Source organism: Mytilus trossulus, chromosome 11 (assembly GCF_036588685.1).
Source record: "Mytilus trossulus isolate FHL-02 chromosome 11, PNRI_Mtr1.1.1.hap1, whole genome shotgun sequence".
In the NCBI taxonomy this organism is placed as follows: Eukaryota; Metazoa; Mollusca; class Bivalvia; order Mytilida; family Mytilidae; genus Mytilus; species Mytilus trossulus.
The window spans coordinates 11,156,895-11,179,560 of NC_086383.1; the positions used below are offsets into that span (position 1 = coordinate 11,156,895).

Below are 22,666 nucleotides of genomic sequence, written 5' to 3' on the forward strand. Positions count from 1 at the left end.
ATAACATGTCGAATGCCTGGCCTATTTGAAAAGTTTAATTATAGAGTTATCTTTAAATAAAGATTTAACAGTCAAAATGTCAAACGATCAGTCAATGTATTCAAATAAATGGATACATTACACAATAGCCCTATTTATGTCAAACTGTGCAACATAAGTTTAGTATTCATAAATTAATCAAAATCAAGGGGATTTAATTCAATCATTCAAAAACCAGTGTTTGTATGCAACACAGACAAATACAAATTTGAATAAGATCAATCGTTATATTTCAAATAAATGGACACCTCCTCGTTTCATTAACATTTAAACTTATTATAATAATTGGAATGATTTACTGCAGAGTTTATGCAATGGAAATGATCATAGTATCTGTCATGCCTATTAAAAAACTTCTCATCCTGTCATTCTTATTTTTTTCAGTTTTGAGATAATCATCTGCTATTTTAATTGAGTTGTGATAATCGCCAATAAGAAATAATAAACATTAATAAGCCTATATTCCAACCTTTAACGTTCAAAAGTAACAGATATTAGTATAAGTTCTTTAATTTCCTAAATAGACATTATTTTTGATAAATCAAGCACAATCAATAAAATTCTTGTCAGACTCTCGACTGTTGTTCAAATTAACTATAGTCGCAGTCATTCAATGTCTAACTTTAACAAATAAGTGAGTATTAGAAACAGTGGGGCAAAAAATACCAGAGGGACAGAAAGCAGCTAAAAATGAAAAAAGACAGACACATACTAGTACCCTAGACACGACATTGAAAATTTAAGACTTAAGCAACATGAAGCTTACCAAAACCTAGGGGTGATCTCAGGTGCTCCGGAAGTGTAAGCAGATCCTGTTTCACATGTGGCACAAGTCATATTGCTCATGTTTCTTTCAAACCCGGTCTTAGTCGGTAGATCACGTTCAAAGGGAGAGGAATTGTAGTTAACAAACCAAGGCAAGAAACAAAATCCGAGAATATAACAAAAACTGCAAATCAAATAATACTAAGTTAATCTATATGTTTCTCTCGCTATGATTGCATCGCTTATATGATAACATTTCTTATTAGAAAGTTACGAATAAGGAATATATTCCTATTTTAATCATTTTGCAGAATGAATCGAGCGAAAGTCTTTCATATTTAAACTATAGCATAACTATTGTATATTTCAAAGAACAAAACACTCTAATCGTTATTCTATGATATGCGAGTTTCGTTGATTTTGTGTGCCTTTTTTAAAATTGCGATTGTCGTCTTCAATATTTGATATATGAAGTCGGCAAAACAATTTGTAAAACATTCAACTAAACCATGTGGGATAGTTAATATGTTTGAAAAATTTTGGTACTGTGGAGTCATTAAAATAATAATGGATACCAACTTTATTGGAGTTCGTGGGTACAGGGGAACCACGAATTTAAATTTTCAACGCATTACAAATTGTTACTTAAGAAGTTTTTATGCCAATAACCACGGATTATTCACATTATAGATTCTTTTGAATGACTCATTTCTTAACTAAAGGTCAAACGATCTAAATATGACTGCACATATTTCAAAATAGCCATATGAACTGGCATTTTTAATGTCAAAATGTGCAACAGTAATTTAGAATGCAGAAATTAAGTTTGAAAAACGTTTAAATCAAAATCAAGTGCAATTTGTTTAATCATTTAGAAACCTGCTGGTGTATGCATGCACGCAACGTGCATTTCGTTTAATGATGCAAAGACCTGTTTTTATTAACATTCATGCGATACATACAAATACAAATGTGTAAGAGATCAAACGCTATATTTCAAATACATGGACACCTTTTCGTATAATTTTCATGTACATCTGACAAATAATAGGCATGTTTTACCGCAAAAGTAATTTAGCCTTAATGTACCTATCATGTCTTTTATCATACTTTAAATCTTCTCATTTTTAATACATCCAATTTAAATAAGATCAATTGCTATTTCATTATGAATAAAAGAGGCGTGGGGTAAATGTCGATAAGATACAGTTATAAAAAATCCATTTTAGCATTGAGTGTTCGATAATGTGTTAAAAGTCTATGATAAATACCAAACAGACTTAATCCAATGTTATGTGTGTGCCTGTCTCAAGTCAAGAACCTGTAAGTCAGTGGTTTGTTTAAGTGTTACATATTTGTATTTCTTTCATTTTTGTAAATAAATAAGGCTGTTAGTTTTCTCCTTTGAATTGTTTTACATTGTCATTTCTGGGCCTGGTATAGCTGACTATGCGGTATTGGCTTTCCTCATTGTTGAAGGTTGTACGGTGACCTATAGTTGTTAATTTCTGTGTCATTTTAGTCTCTTGTGGAGAGTTGTCTCATTGGCAATCACACCACATCTTCCTTTTTTCGCTTACTCATTGGTTTTGATTGTTATTGTCTTTTATATATAAACCAAACTTCTGATAATGGTTCATTTGTTAACTAACGTAAAACTTATCATTCATTATATTGAAATAATACATTGGATTTGTAGACTAATCAAGATATGTTTGATTATCTACGGCTTGCGTTACTCTCACTACAAACGAAATGACTCAGAAGAATATTGACGTAAATGTTTGTTAACTGTATATTTAGACGAGAGAAAATGCATGACTGTGTTGTTACTTATTTTGAAACAAAACTATTGATCGATCCACTGATATTATTTGATGTTTGCGCTGTAATTGATTGTCTATATATAATTCCACATCTTCCATTGGTTAGCTGTATAATTAAAGACCTTTAACATTAATTACAATTCAATACATGTTAGGGTACGAATTGTATAGATTGAAATAGAAATAAGGAGATGTGGTATGATTGTGAACCATAGAATTATTAGATATATGTTAAACAGACTCAAGGTGACTGTACAACTCAACAATGACCAAATATAAAAGTATAAGAAGTAATGAAGATCCCCGACGAATATGTCAAACATTAATTTCAATAGATGTTTTAAAACTATCAGATTTCTTTTGCAGATTACACAAAGCTATTTCAACATAATTTTGAACAACATAAATTATATTTTATAATAAAAATCTGATTAAATGTATTTAACAAGTCTTCAAAGTAACAAAAAAAATCTGTTTAAATGAGGTGATGGAACATTATAATAATGATAGTGTTATATACAAAAATTGTATGTACACAAAGTATAATATCAATAGTGTGCTATATGTACACAGGTTTTACAGTAGCCAATAACACATTCGGTTAATACAGGTGTTACTGTTGTGTACGATGAATGAACCTCTATTATAAATGAGAGTTGTCAACAATTTGTCTCATTGTACACATTATCATTTCATTTAGATTCAACTTATCTGCAATAGAGTCAAGATGGGAGAAGGTGGTCATGTTAAAGAAAAAGGAGGAATAAAAAAACGAGAGACGTGGAGTAAACGTTTTGACTTTTTGTTAGCATGTATAGGATTTTCTGTTGGACTTGGTAATGTTTGGCGCTTTCCTTATTTGTGTTACAAGAACGGCGGGGGTAAGTAAATTACTGTTTACATTTGTAACAGATGCTTATTTAAACAAAGTTCTTATTAAACATTGATGCTTACAATTACCAATAAAGTATTTGAAAATTTAACCATGCCTTGATGTAGATATTGGATGATTAAACTTGTAATCGTAATTATCCTTTTTTAATTACATACTTTTAAATTGTTAAAAATAATATTCAATAAAAAAACAAAGCGATTTTGTTTTGAAACTATTAAAAGCTTTAAAAAAATGCATTGAAGTAAAAACATAAACGTTTTTACATATTTTTTTATTCCTTTGATACATTCACACTTGTAAATGTAAATGTAAAAAAAGCTCAGTTTACTTTTTAACTATGAATAATACGTTTTAAGATGTTGAATGCATATCATTGCTTAATACAGTAAAATTCATTTCTGCATAAAAAAAAAGCAAGTCAGGAATATGAACGTTGGTATTCATTCGTTTGATGTGCTTGAACTTTTGGTTTTGACATTTGATTAGGGACTTTCGTTATAGATTTTTCTCGGATTTTAGTGTATTTGCGATATTGTATTTAAGTATCTAAAGTAAATTTCATATTAAAAAAATTAAAAGTTGGAAATCAATAAATATATTTTATAATTTAACTGTTATATCCATCAAGATTATGATATGAAATATGACTCAGGATATATTCTTTCACCTAATCCACCGAATAGTACAACAATATCCCGTGGTTATAATGGCAAATCCAATGCATACGTTTACCTCGCTAAGTAGTTAATGCATTCACATATGATACTACTGCTAGTGGGTTGTTATTCTCACCGGGTTATATCAGCCCAATGGTCAGTACTTCGCAACTGACATCATTTGTAACATATATCTATTTGTCATTCACACACTGCCTCAGGGAAAGTTGACCGCTGATGAATTTGTATACGTTGCTGGTGTCATTTTTAGTACCGTCCTCAAAGCTACATCCTTATTAGTACACATGTACTTGTGAACTGTTTTATTAATGTTTAGTTCTGAAATTGATCGATGAATCTGTATTCATAAAGCACCTTAGACGTACTTAGTTTAAAAAAAGTTTTCATTTCTTTCAATATGAATCTGATAATAACATATTTGTTTTTCATTTAACGATATTGAATTCATCCTTCCTAATGTAAAACACTGATTTTCCGTATTAGGTTACATCAGATAATGAATAAATAATAAAAGTAACAACATTTAGTCAAAAACAAAACATAACCAACCGCAAAAATTCAAATAAAACAGGTGTTAAGAGGGCCTGACTTTTAATATACTATGTCGTTTACACTCATATAAAGATATATTTGAAACATAGCGTGAATCCATTAGCTGGATTTGGCAAAACTTTAAGGTATTTTGGTCCTCATTGCTCTTCAAATTCGTACTTTATTAGGCCTTTTTAAGTTTTTTGGATTCGAGCGTCACTGATGAGTCTTTTATAGACGAAACGTGCGTCAGGCGTATATACAAAATATAGTCCTGGTATCTATGATGGGTTTATTCATTGATAATAGAATTTAAAAACACTGAAAACTTAAGGTAATTGTTCTGCACATGTTTCAAAGTTGAACCGTTCTTGTTTGAGCGTCTATCCTGTATCGCATATGCAAGTTTAATTCAATGGTAATTTATATATTTTTTAAGAAAAACTTTACTTTCAATGAAATTCGTTACATCATATATCTAATAAGGCTGTAAATGTAAATTATTTGAATTGCAATTATTCACGTGCGGCTATAATTAAAACTCAACATCCTGAAATCTTGACATATCTGGACATAATAAACAAACTTTAATGATTTTTGTTTTGCTTGCAATTGTATGTTCACATGTGACTAATGTTTCATTACATTTTTTTCATGACAATACTTGTTTTTTACAGGAGCTTTTATGATTCCGTACTTTATATGTTGCATAGTGGGTGGAATACCATTGTTTTATTTAGAAGTATGCGTTGGGCAGTTCATGGGCGTTGCTGGTCTAAATGCATGGAAAATATGTCCAATATTTCAAGGTAATTTTGAGAAAACATTCAAACACAGTGTTAATTGAACCTTTAGTTATTTGTATTAATGCAATTGTTTTACACTCCACCCTGTAAATTTTGTTATGTATATCTTTTCTTTTTGCTTATAATGGAATATTGGATTATTTTTTTTTGAAGTATCAGATCAGGCTTATGTTTCCTTAGTTTGTAACCAGTGATATGGAATACTTATCTATTCAAGTTATTTGATTTTAAAATATTCAAGATATTACATATTTGTCTATTCAAGAAACGAAATACTTGCTTATTCAAATTATGAAATACTTGCCTATTCAAAATACGACGTACTTGCCTATTTAAAATATTTGCCTATTCAAAATATAAAATGCCTGTCAAAAAGATATAAAAAAAAACTTCTGCATCGATGCCCGAATTAAATTTAGTTGATTCAGTGATATGCGTTACCTTTGAAAAGCGTCTTATTTTTTCTATTTTTCCAGGGATAGGAATAGCGTCAACCATCATCATGTTTTTCTCCAATACGTTTTTCAACGTAATCATGGCATGGGCTTTCTACTATTGGTTTAGTTCCTTTACAAGTGAATTACCATGGGCTAGCTGTGGTCACGAATGGAACAAAAACTGCAAAGATTATACAAAAGAAGATGGAAACTTTACAAATTCAAGTCTGCATAATGATGAAATGGCAAACATTACTATTCCCTTTCTCTCTGCTTTGAAAAATACATCAAGCCAGCTAGTATTGGATCCGGTTACAGAATTCTGGGAGTGAGTGTTAATATTACTGTTGTCAACTGATAACTTATAAGTATTTTTGTAAGATTTTTAATTTTAGTTTCTTGTGTATAATTCGGAGTTTAGAATGACGTCCATTATCACTGAACTAGTATACATATTTGATAAGGGGCCAGCTGAAGGACACCTCCGTTTGCATGAGTTTCTCGCTGCATTGAAGACCAATTGGCAGCCTTCGGCTGTTATCTGCTCTATGGTTGGGTTGTTGTCTCTTTGGCACATTCCCAATTTCCATTTTCCATTTTATTATTTAATAGTAAGTGATTTTGCGTGATGTTTAAAAGCCGAATGCAGTGATAAATGAGAAATTCAAAAGACTCATCAACACGCGTCATTCTAAAAAAAAAGTTGAACACTGCATTTTATACGTTATATATCTTGACAAATAATACATCTTACTCAAAAGTGTAAACGAAATAATTGATAAATGCGTTTATAGTTCAATGATTTAAAATCATCGCAATGCGTTCTAGGTAATAAAAAAATATAATAACTTTTTCAGAAATAAAGTCCTAGGAATTTCAGATGGTATTGATCAGCCTGGAGCTATAAAATGGGATATTTGTTTATGCTTGTTATTTGCATGGATTGCCGTATATCTATGTATATGTAAAGGTATAAAGTCTTCCGGAAAGGTATGTAGATCTATAATATTGATCGTCATAGTGATGTGTCTTCTTGATCTCTAGAGTGGACTTTCATCTTGATCTTCCTAGTATACTATCATCTTGATCTTCGTAGTATACTATCATCTTGATCTTCATAGTATACTGTCATCTTGATTTCCACAGTATACTGTCATCTTGATCTTCATAGTATACTGTCATCTTGATTTCCACAGTATACTGTCATCTTGATCTTCATAGTATACTTTCATCTTGATCTTCATTGTTTGAATATCATCTTGTGTTTCAAACTGTTCCTCATCTTGATGTTCATACTATACTGTCATCTTTATTTTCGTACTCTACTGTAGATAAAAAAAAAAGGTGAATCTGCAGAAGATATAAGGCAGACAGAATTCGGGTTTAAGGTGGTACCCAACACCTTCACTAAAATGAATTTGGCTCGTTTAGTTTTCATAAAATTTTGACATACTATTAACTTCCACCCTTTGACAAAAATATAAAAATATTTAAAAATTTGTTTTATCAGAAAAATTACACTGGTTACATAGCATTTTGTCAAACACTTATTTTGATCATTGAGAAGCTTGGTATTCCCTTAAAAACACAGTGTAATTAAAACGTTTAGCTGATTTTACAGAGTTATCTCCCTGTAGTGTTAGGTACCACCTTAAGTCGAATGAGACATAAATCGAAGACAACAAATTTTTAGCCAGCAAAAAATTATTAGAACAGTAAATCGCTTCTAGAGCAGTGAGCTGGAACATAATTGTTTCAAGACCAGTCATTAACAAACCCAGTATGATATGTGTTGCCGTGCATTTAAATTTTAAATAACTGGCAAAATTTGCTAACAATGTATACACAACTCCTTTACAGTAATTGATTTGAAATTCTGAACATTAAACATGTTAAATAGGCTTCAAAATTGTAAAAGTGTGTCTTGGTGAAGTTTTTACTGTATTCTAGAAAAGTAAGCATAAAACAACAAAACAGCAAAAGGAATATTGCGTGCAAACATTCGGGCATTTATATTACTTGTATAACAAATTCCAAATTCTACTGTTGTTTTTTTCTCCATATTGTCACCTTATATTATAACGATGTGTTCGTGATCAACTTAAGTCGATTAGAACACTAACCGACAGAATTGGAGTTGAAAAACAACATATGGCACGCATAACATGCATAAAAGAGTGGCCAAAAAAATAGCATTCAAAATCAAAAGACGAAAATAAACGCGAGGCAACAACTAAAACAAGACGGGAAACAACAGTTTACAAAACACAAATAAATAATGAACAAAAACACAACCAAACCCAGGTTTAATTTCAGGTATCAGGTGCTCATAATTTATCTATACCATTGCAGGTTATGTACTTCACAGCTACAACGCCTTATCTCTTCATGTTCATCTTATTGATAAGGAACTCCATGTTACCAGGAGCACTTGATGGTGTCATATATTACTTGAAGCCTAATCTAAGTAAACTTTCCGACATGCAGGTAAGTCGATGTTTTGTTTTGTAGTCCTGTCCTGTAATGTTATCATTGTAATGTTATATTAAACATATTAGCGGGAGGTTTGTCAAGCCACAAAATCAGGTTCTACCTATCACTTTGTTTTTACAATGTCCTTTTCCAAGTCGGGAAAGTGTCGATTGTTATTCTATAGTTCGCTTCTGAGTGTAACATTTCAGTGCTGTGTTTCTGGTGTGTCTCTGTTGTGTCGTATTTCTCCTCTAATATTTGATGATGAATTTCAAAGAGCGGTATACTACAGTTGCCTGTATTTGCTATACAATAAGGAGATATGATGTTTATACAATAAAAGAAAGTACGAACATGACAAATACCCTAAACATTATCGCTAAAACAAGTTGCCTCTTGAAGTTTTAGTTCTAAAATAAACTGTGGGAAACATTTATAATTTTTTATTGTCTTACGGTAAATTTTACACGAAAACACAAAATAAGTCTTAAATGATCATTTGCCATAACTCCTTTACTTGATTGCCCATATTTTTTTGTCTTTTGGTTGAAAACGGAGACATGGCACAGGAATTATATAGATTGAATACAAAAGTGTATTAATAATTATGAAGAAATTTGGCGTAAAGTACCGGCATATAATGCAAATAATACAAGCTTTTGATACGTGCGGCAGACAACCAAAGTTTCAGTAAAAATTAATGTTATTGTCAAGACAAAATTTCACATATGCTTAAAAGAAGGTATTTGTCTTGTTGTCCGTTGTCATTTTAACACAGCCTGCTTATACAATAACATTCATTGAATAAAACAGGTGAATCGAGGCTTTTATATAACAGATGGACAATTAGTAAAAGTAAAACGGTTTATATGATGTTGAAATATTTTGAAAAAAAAAAATGGAACATGAAATTGCATTGAATTATTACATTGATAATTTGTTTGTTATGAAAACCTTTGATCTTTTTTTGTGGTAATGTATGTTTTAAACAGGATATAATTTGACGTAGTCTTGCAGTTTACATGTGTTATGTAAGGAAACATATTATGTAACCTAAGAACAATAGTTGACGTCATATTTATTTGTTTATTTTGAAAAATAAAACAATCTCATTATACTGCAAATAAAAATATTACGCATTTACACTGGGCAAATTGTTGTTAAAACCTTACCCTTATTGTGATAATGTATCTTTATAACTTGTTAAAATTTGGACCAGACTTTATCAAAAAAAGTACAGCGTTATACAAACATACGATACTAATTCTTAATCATTCATTAAATCATCCTTTGCAAACATAGTATCTGTCAAAGAGGGACGAAAGAAACAAGAGGGCCAGTCAATTTCAGACATCGAAAAAAAACTGACAACGCCATGACACAAAATGAAAAAGACAAATAGACAAACAATTGTACACATGACACAACATAGTAAATATAAAGAATAAGCAACACGGACCCAACCAAAAAATAAGGGTGATATTAGATGACATGAATTGCTCCGGAAGGGTAAGCAGATCCTGCCCTACATGTTGCAGCCGTCGGATTGTTCACTAATAAATGTTCACTATCTGCAAAATGCAAGTGTCCAAAGTTTCTTACAAAAGACATATACATCATATTCTATTTGGTTCAAATAAAAAAATAGTTAAAATGTCTATTAAAATTACATGAACCTTGTGATGTCTTGCTTAGTATATAAATACAGAGACAACATTGATATGTATGACTTTAGTTTTCTGCATCATAGCACGAGGAACGAATCTGGGTTCACTATATACAAAGACACCTTTAACTCTTTTATAATGCAACATGGGATTTCAAATCTATACTTTTGTGCGAGATGGTTTGTGGATTTGTTTTTGTCTGTTCGCTGTACTATCAACACTGTTGCTTATTTATCGATCTGTAAAATATGATTTTTGTTTTTCTATATTATTTCATTATTCGCTTGTCAAACCTGAACCGTAACTTATATTTTTTTTAACAGAGGGCAGTAAATCAACAACCGTTTTTTATATGGCTCATATTGCTACGTCGTTGGTGTGTATATGCTGTCCATTGTGAACCTTTGTTTTGTGTTTCGTGTTTTTTGCCATGACATTGTTAGTTGTTTTCGACTTATTGGTTTGGGAATCCCTTTTGTACTTTTCGTCCTTTTTAAAAGTGACTCAACAAACGTTTTAACAACAAATTTCTTTCAACAACACACAATCCTTTTCAATTGCCTAATCCTTTTAATATTGTCATTCAGTATACAATTGAGGAACAACGTACATTAATGACTAATATATTATTTTTATAACGTCCAAAAGTGGATGACGTACCCTTGATGATTGATTCACTAACTTAACGTTGTTATTTAAATAATATACATGCCATACAAATGTAGCAAAAACATTAATTTTGTTGAAATAAGAAATTATGAAGGTCACAAGGTTATATTGCCCTTGTCTTAAACTTTAATATGAGTAAACAGCAGGATGTCAATGATTTAGAACGTTTTTCTTTTTTTTTCTTTCTTAAAACAAAAACAATATACAATATATTTATGATGATATTGTTTAATAGATAAGACAAATAGAGGAATGCAATCAAAACGTTTAGGAAATTTGTAAAACTGTATGTTAATCGTTTAACGAAAATGCTATTTATAGAACACTACTGTGTAGCATCTGTCTTAAAATTGTTTCGGTTATGATCTGTAGTGGTATCGACCAAGGCTGTAATTATATACTAGAGATACATCAATATTTCTAGTCTATATGGATTACATTGTATCTTTTTAGTCGTCTATAAAAATGTTTTACTTAAGACTTTGATGGTTTTATTTCCTATTTTTCCCGATTAAAGATATTACTAATTAATTTGATCATTCATTCAAACTGTGTTGTCTGCTTTCAACATACTGTTATTTCTATAATATCAAATCCACTCATTTTTTCAACGGAATTGTCTGAAAAACATGCATCATTTTATAGCGTGAACAATAAAACTGGTTTAACGACATGTCATATTCTTTGTACCCTTTGATATTAGTATAATTCAACCCTTATTTAAGTGTATTTCTTGTCTGAACAAAACTTTCTTTTGTGCAATGTGCTGTTTATCTTTTTATCGAGTATGGCTAAATTAAAGTTTCGTACATATCAAATTATCATATTTGTTTTTGTGCTAGTCAGTCATTTTAATGGTGGTTGTTTCTTCGTCGGTTTTACTCTTAAGCAAAGCTTATGTATTGCTCTGCCCATTATGGTTTTGAATATGTTCACGTCCTTTTGGCATGGTTATACTCATATGTAAAACTAAAACCCTTGACCTAAATTTACCAGCAATAAGACACGTGCTGTCGTTCCTCGTTGTATTTATATCAGTATAAATCGAGTACGACCGTGCCTAAGTGGTTAAATGTCTTATATATTATTGGTAGAATGTTTTAAAAAGAATAAGGACGTTTGACGAAAGATTCAATTACTTAAAGTCGTTGTGTAAATGATATGCATGTGTCGTTTTTGTCTTTGTCTTTTGGACTTTAAAATTATTTTTATATGAGCGTCACTGATGAGTCTTATGTAGTACTAAATTATAATCCTATTACCATTGAGAACTATTGTCTTAGATCACCATATTTTTCTGCAAATTATAGTTATCGATTTCTCCAAGTTATCTTCTTTATTGTCTCATAAGGGACAAATTAGAAAATAATATTGTTAAGTGCAATGTTGAAGTTAATAATCGCCCACCTTCCCTTCTTCTTATCTTTATTGCCGTTCAGTATACAATTGAGTAACATCGTACCGGTACGATATTTTTATTAATGTGAGAGTGTTTATTAATAAATTACAACTATTTCATGGTACTTACTAAACTTTGATGTTTAAATTATATGCGTGCCATTTAAATTTAGTAAGCACATTCATTGTGTTGTAATAAAACATTATGAAGGTCATGAAACGCATTGCCCTTGTCTAAGACTTTGATATGAATGAACAGGTTGGTGTGAATTTAGAACTTTTTTTTTGACAAAACATAAATTATCTATTTTTCATTGCAATTTTCTAAGTACTAAGTACGTCTATAGATATATAGGTGCATTGAGGTCAGACATATAGATTTCACAACTGAAACAAGAGTGTAACGGGTTGTTGTTTCTTTGACACATTCCCCATTTCCATTCTCAATTTTATTTAACGATATTTCTCCATCTGAGACAGTTACATTTTAATATTTAAACCCGCGGGCTTGCTGAGCAGTTAAAATATTATTTTAACTGCTCAGAGTGTAGAAATATTAAAATACACAAAGTATAGTGGAAGCATCTATTTCTCTAATGATTTTTATCCTTCCTTTTTCAAAGATTTTCGAAAAGTGGTGTTCTTTATATGTGACGTCATAATGCATGGTAGCCTTTTTTCATGACGTCACAAGAGAAATTTTGACAAGTCGTTCCCGAGAACAAACTTTTCATTAGTGAGGAGAAATATTATTCTCACACCGATTAAGTTGTGAAAATAGCACAAATTTTGGGAAATAATTATCGCAAGTTGCATATGTGTATATTGAAGACAGACTATTACAGGAATGATACTTGTGTTTTTGTCATTCTAATCTGTTTTACAATACATAATCTTTTCGAGTGTAAATGAGTTCAAAATGATAAAATATTTCACCTTTTGATACACATTTCAACTTAGTACGTGTTTGGCTGCATACATTTTTTTGATCTGAGCGTCATTAATGAGTCTTGCGTACACATAACGCGCATCTGGCGTATTAAATGATCATCCTTGTACATTTGATAACTAGATTCATGATCTTAAGGTTGATAAAATTGATTTTATAACAGAATAGGGGATGATATTTATAAACTTCAAACATATATGTGTGACCATGTACCTATACAATTGACCGAGTACGTATGCACATGACTTTTGATGTAACCGTTGAACAGTTTGTGATTATTTATCTTAACAGATGTAAAAGTACTAGTGTTCATTTACTTTGCAATTGACTGACTTAAAACATTGAAAAAGTCTTTAACATTTAACAACTGCTCTTTCAGATACACATAATATAAATATATAATTATTTTATATACAAATACAATCATGTTGATAATTCGTAATTGTGTTGTAACTTTAATCCTCTGTTTATCATTTTTAGGTGTGGGTTGACGCTGGTTCTCAGATATTTTTCACCTATTCTATTGGAGTTGGTTCTCTCACAGTTCTTGGAAGTTTCAACAAGTTCAAACACAATTCCTACAAGTATGTTATTTTGCTAAAAACCAAAACTCAAAAAGAACTATCACATAGGCTTGGAATGTCCCATTAAACCAATAGTACACAGGTAAACGTTTTCTTTCTGTGTATAAGCCTCATATAAGAGGACAACCCTCTTTATGGAGGTTTAACCCTTACGTAATAGATTGTGTACAGCTTTTTAAAAACGGTTCCGTTTATATTATATAAGCATGAAGCGAAAATCTGTGATTTAACTTAAAGGTAGAAAACATTATTTACAATGCATTTCAATTTGAAACACGGATAAAACTTTATGCAATACTACTCCGAAAAAAAATGCACTATATTTAAATCTTTGGTGTATATATATTTGAATTGATGATAACATGTCAAGATGAATACTTTTCACGACTGTTGATATATGGGCGCCAACCAAAACACATTAAACACATGTACTGTATGATTGATATGACAACCAGGAAATGTATCGTAATTAGCATAAAAAGTATTAAAATGGAGGTGACCAAGTTTCAAAGGTAAATGAACTTGATAACACGAACAAACAGTATGACTACAATGAGTGAGGGTCGCTAGTATCTGTATCTGTATCTGTATAAGGAATTTCCTCCTTCAAAGGAGCACTTCTTTTTTTAGAATCGGGTTAAAAGTTCATAATATATATTTACAGGAGTATATTTTAGAAAATATTAATCATGGCGAAAACAAAATAATATTACATTCAGCGTATTGAAATTTCTATATGAACTAGTTAATATTCTTTAGATAATACTATCTGGTAACTTTTGAAATATTTGCAATAATGAACACATTTTGATATTTGTATTGAAAAGCTGACGTTATATGTTGTAAATGTATTTCGCTATAATCTTTCTATTGTCATGTTTCAGCATATCGCAAAATTAAACTGGTAAAAGTCAATGTAAATCTTTTAAATGAATTTAAGTACACGAACATGACCTCATACGGTCAGGGAAAATATACACAGGGCAGCGAAAAAAACACCAATAGGTCGGACAATGTGTTCGTTTAAGGGCAGTTTCGAAATGTTTCTTTTATTCACAGAGACTGCATCATTTTCGCATGTACAAATACTGGGACCAGTTTATTAGCTGGATTAATCATCTTTACAATTTTGGGTCACATGGCCTTCGTACAAGATACTTCCATAGACAAAGTGGCGGAGTCAGGTTAGAAAAATCAGCAAAAACACAACAAGAACCAAAAAAAAAAGAACACCAAATTGACGAAAACAACCTTTTTGTACTGTTTGGATATTAAACATGTAAATGGCAATGTCACCTTATACACTTCCAGAGTATACGATAGATCTTGGCCAACGTACCGAGAGTATTTTAACGAATTTCCCTTAATTCTATCACATATTCCCTGTTCTCATCCTTGAACTTATCTTAATCATGAAAGCCTACTCGAAGTGAGTATGAACCCCTAAACATACAAATAAGAATAAATATCCATGTGGGTATGAATGAACCGATTAATCTTGATTGAAGTCATAAGAGTAACCACCTAAAGGTTTTACGTTTTTTGCTGGTCATTGAAACTGGTAATCACAGGAAAAGTTTAGTTGTAGCCCAAATAACTGTTACACATAGCCTTTTTACTGAATAAAATATGTGTGACAGTTTAAACGACATTTTGCATTTTGTTTCAGTAAAAGATACGTCCCTTATCATGTCCAGAGCTGTTCTATAAATTCATGCAAAGTAACACCACATATTATCATCTTTACAAATAATAAGATCATGATTGGTTAACAAAGAAATTGAAATCATGTTATTACAGGAGCATACATGATTGGACACATATCTTATAAAATCATGAACTTAAAAGTTCAATCCAACAATTTGACTTCTTTTTGATAAATCTATCATTGGAACTGGGTATTCACACGTACACAGTGTAGTTTTTTAAAATCTTAAATTGCCCTACATATATTGAAAGGCTTTGTACGGCTGGTGTGACAATAATATTTGTCACTTTTTTATTACATTTTTAAAGGGGAAATGCTTTACATTTTTACTTTTCAAAAATTCAGAATACAGTTTCTATTTAAAATTAAAGATAAATAATAGACACGATAATGAACTCTCAAAATAGTTGTAAATGATTTAATAAAGTTATTTTTTAAATGCAGCTATTCATTTAACTTTCATTTTAGAATTTATCAAGTACGTTTTAGATTATTTTAAATGCAGCGATTAATTTTACTTTCATTTCATTTTTTTTTTTTAAATATTTTAAATGCTTAGGGGGGACTAAGGGATATTTCATGATAATAATGATTTTTGTTCTAACCGTTATAACATATATTATACAGGGCCTGGACTAGCTTTTATAGCTTACCCTAAAGCCGTATCGATGATGCCAGGTGCTCCATTTTGGTCGGTTCTGTTTTTCTTTATGGTGATTCTACTTGGATTTGATAGCCAGGTATAAAAATTGATATAGATTGGAATATGTATTTATATTATCTTAAATATTGGCATTAAATGCAATGAAAGTATTAATGGTTGCAATTATTTATTTTTCATTCACTGATTTGTATATCCGTTGTTAAATCAAAATAACTGACTTTTGAACCTGCGTACGTGTGTGTTGATTGAAAAAAAAAGTTGAATGTTCATATTCCCCTGAATGAGAAACTGTATAGCAATTAAGTTGAACTGGCTATTAACCCTTGTCAGTTTGTTTAATAGTAACATTTCTTAACTAATACACATTATCAATGTTCTTGGTCTGGAGAGTGTTCATTTATAATTCAATTTGACAGTATATGTCAGAAACACTTTAGACACTGAACAATCGATAGACACTATATCCTGCATGTATGAGTATGTAATATATATTCCCCACTAGTTATTGATCCAATGTTAAGCATGTGTAATAATCTTACCACAATCAAACATCCTTTATAATGACACCTGTGTGTTATTTTTAGTTCGTTGGTGTGGAGGCAGTTGTTACAGCAATAGTGGATCAATGGCCAAGTGTTTTAAGACGGAAATATAGAAAGGAGGCTTTTACAGCGTTTATTTGCTTCCTGAATTTCTTACTTGGACTCTGTATGGTGACACATGTAAGTCATATACATTAAATTAAATATCATTCGTTGAATATACATTTTCGTGGATTTCGCAGGTACAGGTGAACCACGAAATTAAACTTTCAACGAAAGATAAATTTTCTATAGATTTTGTATAAAGACTTCAGAAAATCACGAAACTAAATGTCCACGTACATGCAAGTTTATCTTCATTCGCGAAAATTGGTGCATACGTCCATAGTAGTAAATAATCTAGCCAGTAGGTATCGAAATTTAAGGAATAAAATAGAAAATATAAGTACAAGACACAACAGAGAAACCTACTCCCATAGCCATCTACTGACATGTGACATGCTGGCTCATGTCCATGTTTGTCCATGCATCCTTACTGTTTTCCATCATATATGAAGCCGAAATGAAACAATGGCAATATAGTTTGAAAGTAGCAAAAAATAGATAGGGTCCACCTTAAGGATACATTTGAATTAAAATATATTGACAAGAACAAATAAGCAAACTAAACCGCTTTCTATTGAATCCTAAAAAGAACACCAAACATCTTAAAAGCTTTGTATTTTCAACACGGCTTTCTTTCAAATCAACCTGAAACGAATTTGTTGAGAGCTAATGGTATCACCATTGGTCGTTTTGCATTGTCTTGCAATTTGTAGTTCTTAAGTTGAGGTGGCTAATTCTACATTTCGTTCTTATTTTTCCCGATGCTATATACAAACAGTTTATAAAAACTAAATGTAATTTATCATATATCATGTGCATTTTAAGACATATTTGCCAATTTACTACTGAAAGTACATTTAAGTGTAGCTTTGTAAATGTGTTATTGTCAAAATAGAGCAGTTATAGAATAATTCCTGCAATGTAAGGGATTAAAATCTTGTATAATATATCTTACAGTATACTGTCTTAAAAACCTGTAAACATAGTTCATTTAATGGCAAACACGATATACAACCAAAGTAAACAAAACACTACTTAAAAAAAACAATGACTAAGCATCACAAACATCCACTAAACCCTTAGGGTGATCGCATTTGATTCTGAAGCGTTACCAACAATTATCACAAGCGACGTTTGTAGTGATAGGATGAATGTTCCTTTGATTTATTTATTATCAATTACAGGGCGGTATTTACGTGTTTGAGCTTTTCAACTTCTACTCTACGTGTATCATCATACTGTTGATTGGATTTTTTGAGTGTGTTGCTGTTGCCTGGGTTTATGGTGTGTATTTATCTGAAACCTAATTCATGTCTCAGATATTTTTTTTAAAACATTACACAATACATTTCCTGTACGTGATTAGTAAAATTGTGAACAAATATTTTAAATTATTGGTAATTAACGAAAATACGAAAAAAAAATTGGGTTTAAATTTTTTCAATTTATTATTACTTATTCAGTGTATTTAATAAAGCAGTCTAAAATATACATAATTCACACGAAACCATTCCTGTATATAACATTTGTGTTACTTTAACGGCATATTCCTTATTTTTGATATTTTTCACAAACGACTTTAATAATGCTTCATAAGTTTATATATTATAAAGCAAACACAAAAAAACAAAAGCTTGCTGTATTAGATTAATGTAATACCTATTCAAATGTCACCTGTACAACTTACAAGGCGATTTTGCTAGTCGAAGTTTTTCTTCTGTTTTTCGTCGTCTTCCCATTAGTGCTACAGTAATTTTAGTTCGCAAGGTGTTGATTCTGAGTTTTATGCAAAATTACAAAATAAACATGTAAAAGAATAAGAAAAATTGTATGATTGCCAATAATCAACTACAAAAGAGACAACATGTTTTTTGAAGTCAATTACTATAGATAATCGTACGGACTTTAACAATGAGCAAAATCCATTGCGTTTATCATTAACTACAGTACGATGCCAGAACACGAAAATCATTAAACTTTTTGTGTAAGATCACATCAATAACGTGTTAGCAAATTAACAAGACATTTTATCCAATGGTATACAAATTTTCAACAACAAAAAACAAATACAGAAATAACTTTAACTTTGATTATCAAATTCATTAATGATATATTATTTGTATGAAGGAGTCAGACGGTTCTATGACAATGTTGAAATGATGTTAGGGCACAGAATCAATCCATACATGGGTTTTTGCTGGACATTTTTATCGCCGATGTTTTGTTTGGTAAGTAACTAATGTCTTCGGTTTCCATTTATACTTTTCAGGCTAGATAATAACGTTTGATGAAACCGAAATTTTGACACTGGTTTATTTTAAATGTTTTACACAAATGAATACCTTTATTCCTGTTCATATACGTTTAAAGCTCAAACTTTTCTTTTGTAAAAAAAACACTGTTATAATTGAGAACATTAATATAATGACAAGTAACCGTTCTATAAAGTTTTTTTTAAGCCATGGCGTTGTTACCTTATTGTCGACTTATATGTTTGAATGACCCTGTGCTATTTTCTTATCTTTTTTGTCCTTCTGATTATGTTCGATTACCGATTGTGAATATTAGTTTGTTTGTTAGGTGATGCATTTGTGGCAAGGAACGTACAATAACTCGCTTTATTTGAAGTTTATTTAAAGGTTGTTTTTGATGTTACATTGCGTTGTCTCCTCCTTGTCGATTTACGATGTTTTAACCTCCATTTACTACTGTTATCCTTTTTCCATCATTATCATTGATATACACAATAAAGTGTATTAAACTTTTACGTATTGTTTAATAATGTTTGTTGATCAAATGATCTTATAAGTATGCAAATATTTTAACATGCACATAATTGTTTACGAGTTAGCAGTAACACATTCAAATACAAATGTGCTACGGTGAGGGTATGTCTGAAAACATGTCTGACAACTAGGCAAAAAGTCCTAAAATGTGACAACAAACTTAAATGCCAATGATTTAAAGACTAAACCCTTGATTACATTGAGATAAAGTCAATAAGGGTATGGTAGACGTCAAAATTGTCACAATATGCAAAAAGACCCATTCTGTGATTTACGCCAAAAAACATTTACTACAGTATTGGTAAGATATTCAATCAAAACAGTTTTTACAAAATGTAAAACTTAAGAAATCGAATTAATTTTCAACACATATAAATGACGTTATGTTTTTACTGATAGTAAGAAGTGGAGGGTAACATATATACTATGATAGCATACACATTATGTATTTGAAGAAAAAAAAAACACCTATAAATTCAGATATATGTTATTCTTTCTACATTATACGTGTATTATGTTGGGAGTTCGTAAGTAAAGTGTGCTGGAGAGCCATGAACTATAAAATTATGTATTTGAAAAAACACCGTGAAATTCATTTATATGGTATTCGTACTGCATTATACGTGTCTGATAATATATTGGATTTCGAATGAAAAGTTTGTTGGCTAGCCATTCAGCATAGACGTAATAAAAGTCTGTTATATGCAACATACAAAGTAGTAGGAGAATGTATTACAGAAGGTAACTAGCAACGTTGCTGTATCAAGAAAAAATGAATCTCCAACCTTGAAAGAAATTTTAACAGCTTGTATTATTGCTTTATTTTTAGGGCATGTTCTTAATGAGCATTATAAATTATTCAAACTTGGAGTACAAACGACCATCTGGTGTTTACGAGTATCCAGGCTGGGCAATAGCTGTAGGATGGAGTATGGCCTCGTTTTCAGTCATGTTTATTCCACTCATGATACCTTTCAATATATGGCGGTATAAACTTAATTTTCAGGTAAGTAAAGTATTACAATAGTTTTATATCTACTTAACTCAAACACTAAAAAGTGTAAATATGATTAAAATTTTGACATCTAGATGAATACGCCTTTTATCGAACCACGAACAATGAAAAATAACTGTCTAAAAGAAATTTTGTAAAAAATTTGTCCTTCTTTTCAATATATTTAATCTTCACCTTGTTATGTTATTAACGTTGCCAAGAAATAAAATAAACTTATTTACTGAGGAGTATACCGATTATTCAGAAGAAAAGTAATAAATGCATTAAAATTAGATAAAGTGTGTGCATAAATGAAAGGAATATACTGTGTATTTGTTATAAAGGTGTTCAAGATTGCAATGGAAAAAAAAACACAATTAAATATGAAATGTTTTATTTATCTTATTTTGAAATGACCCTTTTGGTTTTCAGTAGAATATATTCATATTACGTAATCATAGACATGATTTGAGAAGAGCACTTATGCACTATATTTTACTATACTACCTAAGTCCAAACATTGCATTTTACTTTTTGTGTGTTTGTTTGTTTAACCCATGTTCTGTAGTTACAATTCTATACTAAAACGATAGTAAATAATAATATCAACAATCTATCAAAAAGTTAAATTAATAACTCCGAGGAGAAATTCAAACGAAAAGTTACTAATTAAATGGCAAAAAGCTCAAACTCATTAAACGAATGGATAAGAACTATCATATTCCTGAATAGGTATTAGCATTTTCTTTTCTAGAAAATGGTGGTTTGTATCTGGTTTTAAATATAAAAAAAGAAGATGTGGTATGATTGTCAATGAGACAACTGTCCACAAGAGACCAAAATGACACAGACATTAACAACAATAGGTCACCGTACGGCCTTCAACAATGAGCAAAGTCCATACCTCATATTCAGCTATAAAAGACCCCGATATGACAATGTAAAGCAATTCAAACGAGAAAACTAACGGCCTTATTTATATAAAAAATGAACGAAAAACAAATATGTAACACATTTAAGATTGCTAAACCTGTCACTTGTTTGACAGTCGCACCAAATTCCATTAAAATGACTCAAAAACATTGTGGATAATAAATTTAAAATCCTATTTTTATTATCATTACAGACTTTACATTTACTTCTAAAACCCCAGGGATTACAAGTCCATCAACTAAGACCAAAGGATAAAGGAGAAAAAAGTATAGGGAATTGTAATGCCAAATCGAAATGCTGTGATAACACGTGTGAAGATCCATTAGATAATCATTATGAAGGAGACATCTTAGAAACTAAATTAGCTCTACTGGAAAATGGTACAAATGTACATAATGGTATTAATGGTACCAATGGTTTAAAAGTTTAGAAAGAGTTTATGCATCGAATTTTTTAAAACTTCTTCATATATGTGCCTTTTTTCGATTTGAGCAATTATTTATACAACGTGTACAGTTTTAGGTATTATGTGGGTGCTGTTATATCATGAACAAACAATTAACTTATAAAGCAGACCTGATGAACGTATAAAACTAATGACTAGTTTGGTGACTGCTTTAACTGATATTAGATAGTTGACTTTTAACTGCACTCATCTGTATTTTAGTATCTACAACCATTTTTGTTAATTTTTACTGCATATATTCTACATCATATTCAGAATAAATGTTAGTTTTTACTTTATGCATGTTGCATCGCATTGATTTTTTTCATATATACGGTTCTATCGACGTGCTATCGATTACCTGTTAAGTGTTTACAACAAAAGCTTAAATGTAAGATAACTATTCAGACAAATTATCCACATCACGACTGGTTGTCGTCAGTTAACAGCACCACCAAACGGCCGTGTTTTTTTACTCAAGTATTGCGGTCAAAAGTACTGGTATAACAAAGCCATCATTCCAAATTTTTCAGATAAGTTTTTATATACGTTTTCATAAAACAGGTACTTCTCAATTCTTTTTTGTTGACACCATTTGATTTTTTTTTAAAACAATTCATTGGCATGGAAATGATAAAGGTTTTTGGTTAGATGTAAAACGAAATCACGTATTTTAGGACGTAACAATGATGGGAAAACTAAATCAATTTAAGAAATCACAAAGATATTGTAAAAGTACATTATTAACACTTAGAATAAATACACGTAAAAAAT

At 30.6% G+C, this 22,666-nt stretch overlaps 1 protein-coding gene across 4 annotated transcripts in view; it reads left to right on the forward strand.

Annotated features, from left to right (window-relative positions):
• Window positions 1–22,191, forward strand: part of LOC134690726 (sodium- and chloride-dependent taurine transporter-like) — a 41,568-nt gene extending 19,377 nt beyond the window's left edge. For all 4 annotated transcript variants that reach the window (XM_063550760.1, XM_063550759.1, XM_063550761.1 and 1 more), the window contains 13 exons: window positions 3,331–3,511; window positions 5,411–5,542; window positions 6,016–6,304; window positions 6,834–6,966; window positions 8,329–8,463; window positions 13,612–13,715; window positions 14,775–14,899; window positions 16,051–16,163; window positions 16,672–16,809; window positions 17,919–18,018; window positions 18,862–18,962; window positions 20,350–20,526; window positions 21,641–22,191. In XM_063550760.1, the coding sequence (XP_063406830.1) occupies window positions 3,358–3,511; window positions 5,411–5,542; window positions 6,016–6,304; window positions 6,834–6,966; window positions 8,329–8,463; window positions 13,612–13,715; window positions 14,775–14,899; window positions 16,051–16,163; window positions 16,672–16,809; window positions 17,919–18,018; window positions 18,862–18,962; window positions 20,350–20,526; window positions 21,641–21,877 (1,938 nt within the window). In that variant the 5' untranslated portion in view covers window positions 3,331–3,357 and the 3' untranslated portion in view covers window positions 21,878–22,191. The remainder of the gene's footprint in view (window positions 1–3,330; window positions 3,512–5,410; window positions 5,543–6,015; window positions 6,305–6,833; window positions 6,967–8,328; window positions 8,464–13,611; window positions 13,716–14,774; window positions 14,900–16,050; window positions 16,164–16,671; window positions 16,810–17,918; window positions 18,019–18,861; window positions 18,963–20,349; window positions 20,527–21,640) is intronic.
• The last annotated feature ends 475 nt before the right edge of the window (window positions 22,192–22,666 follow it).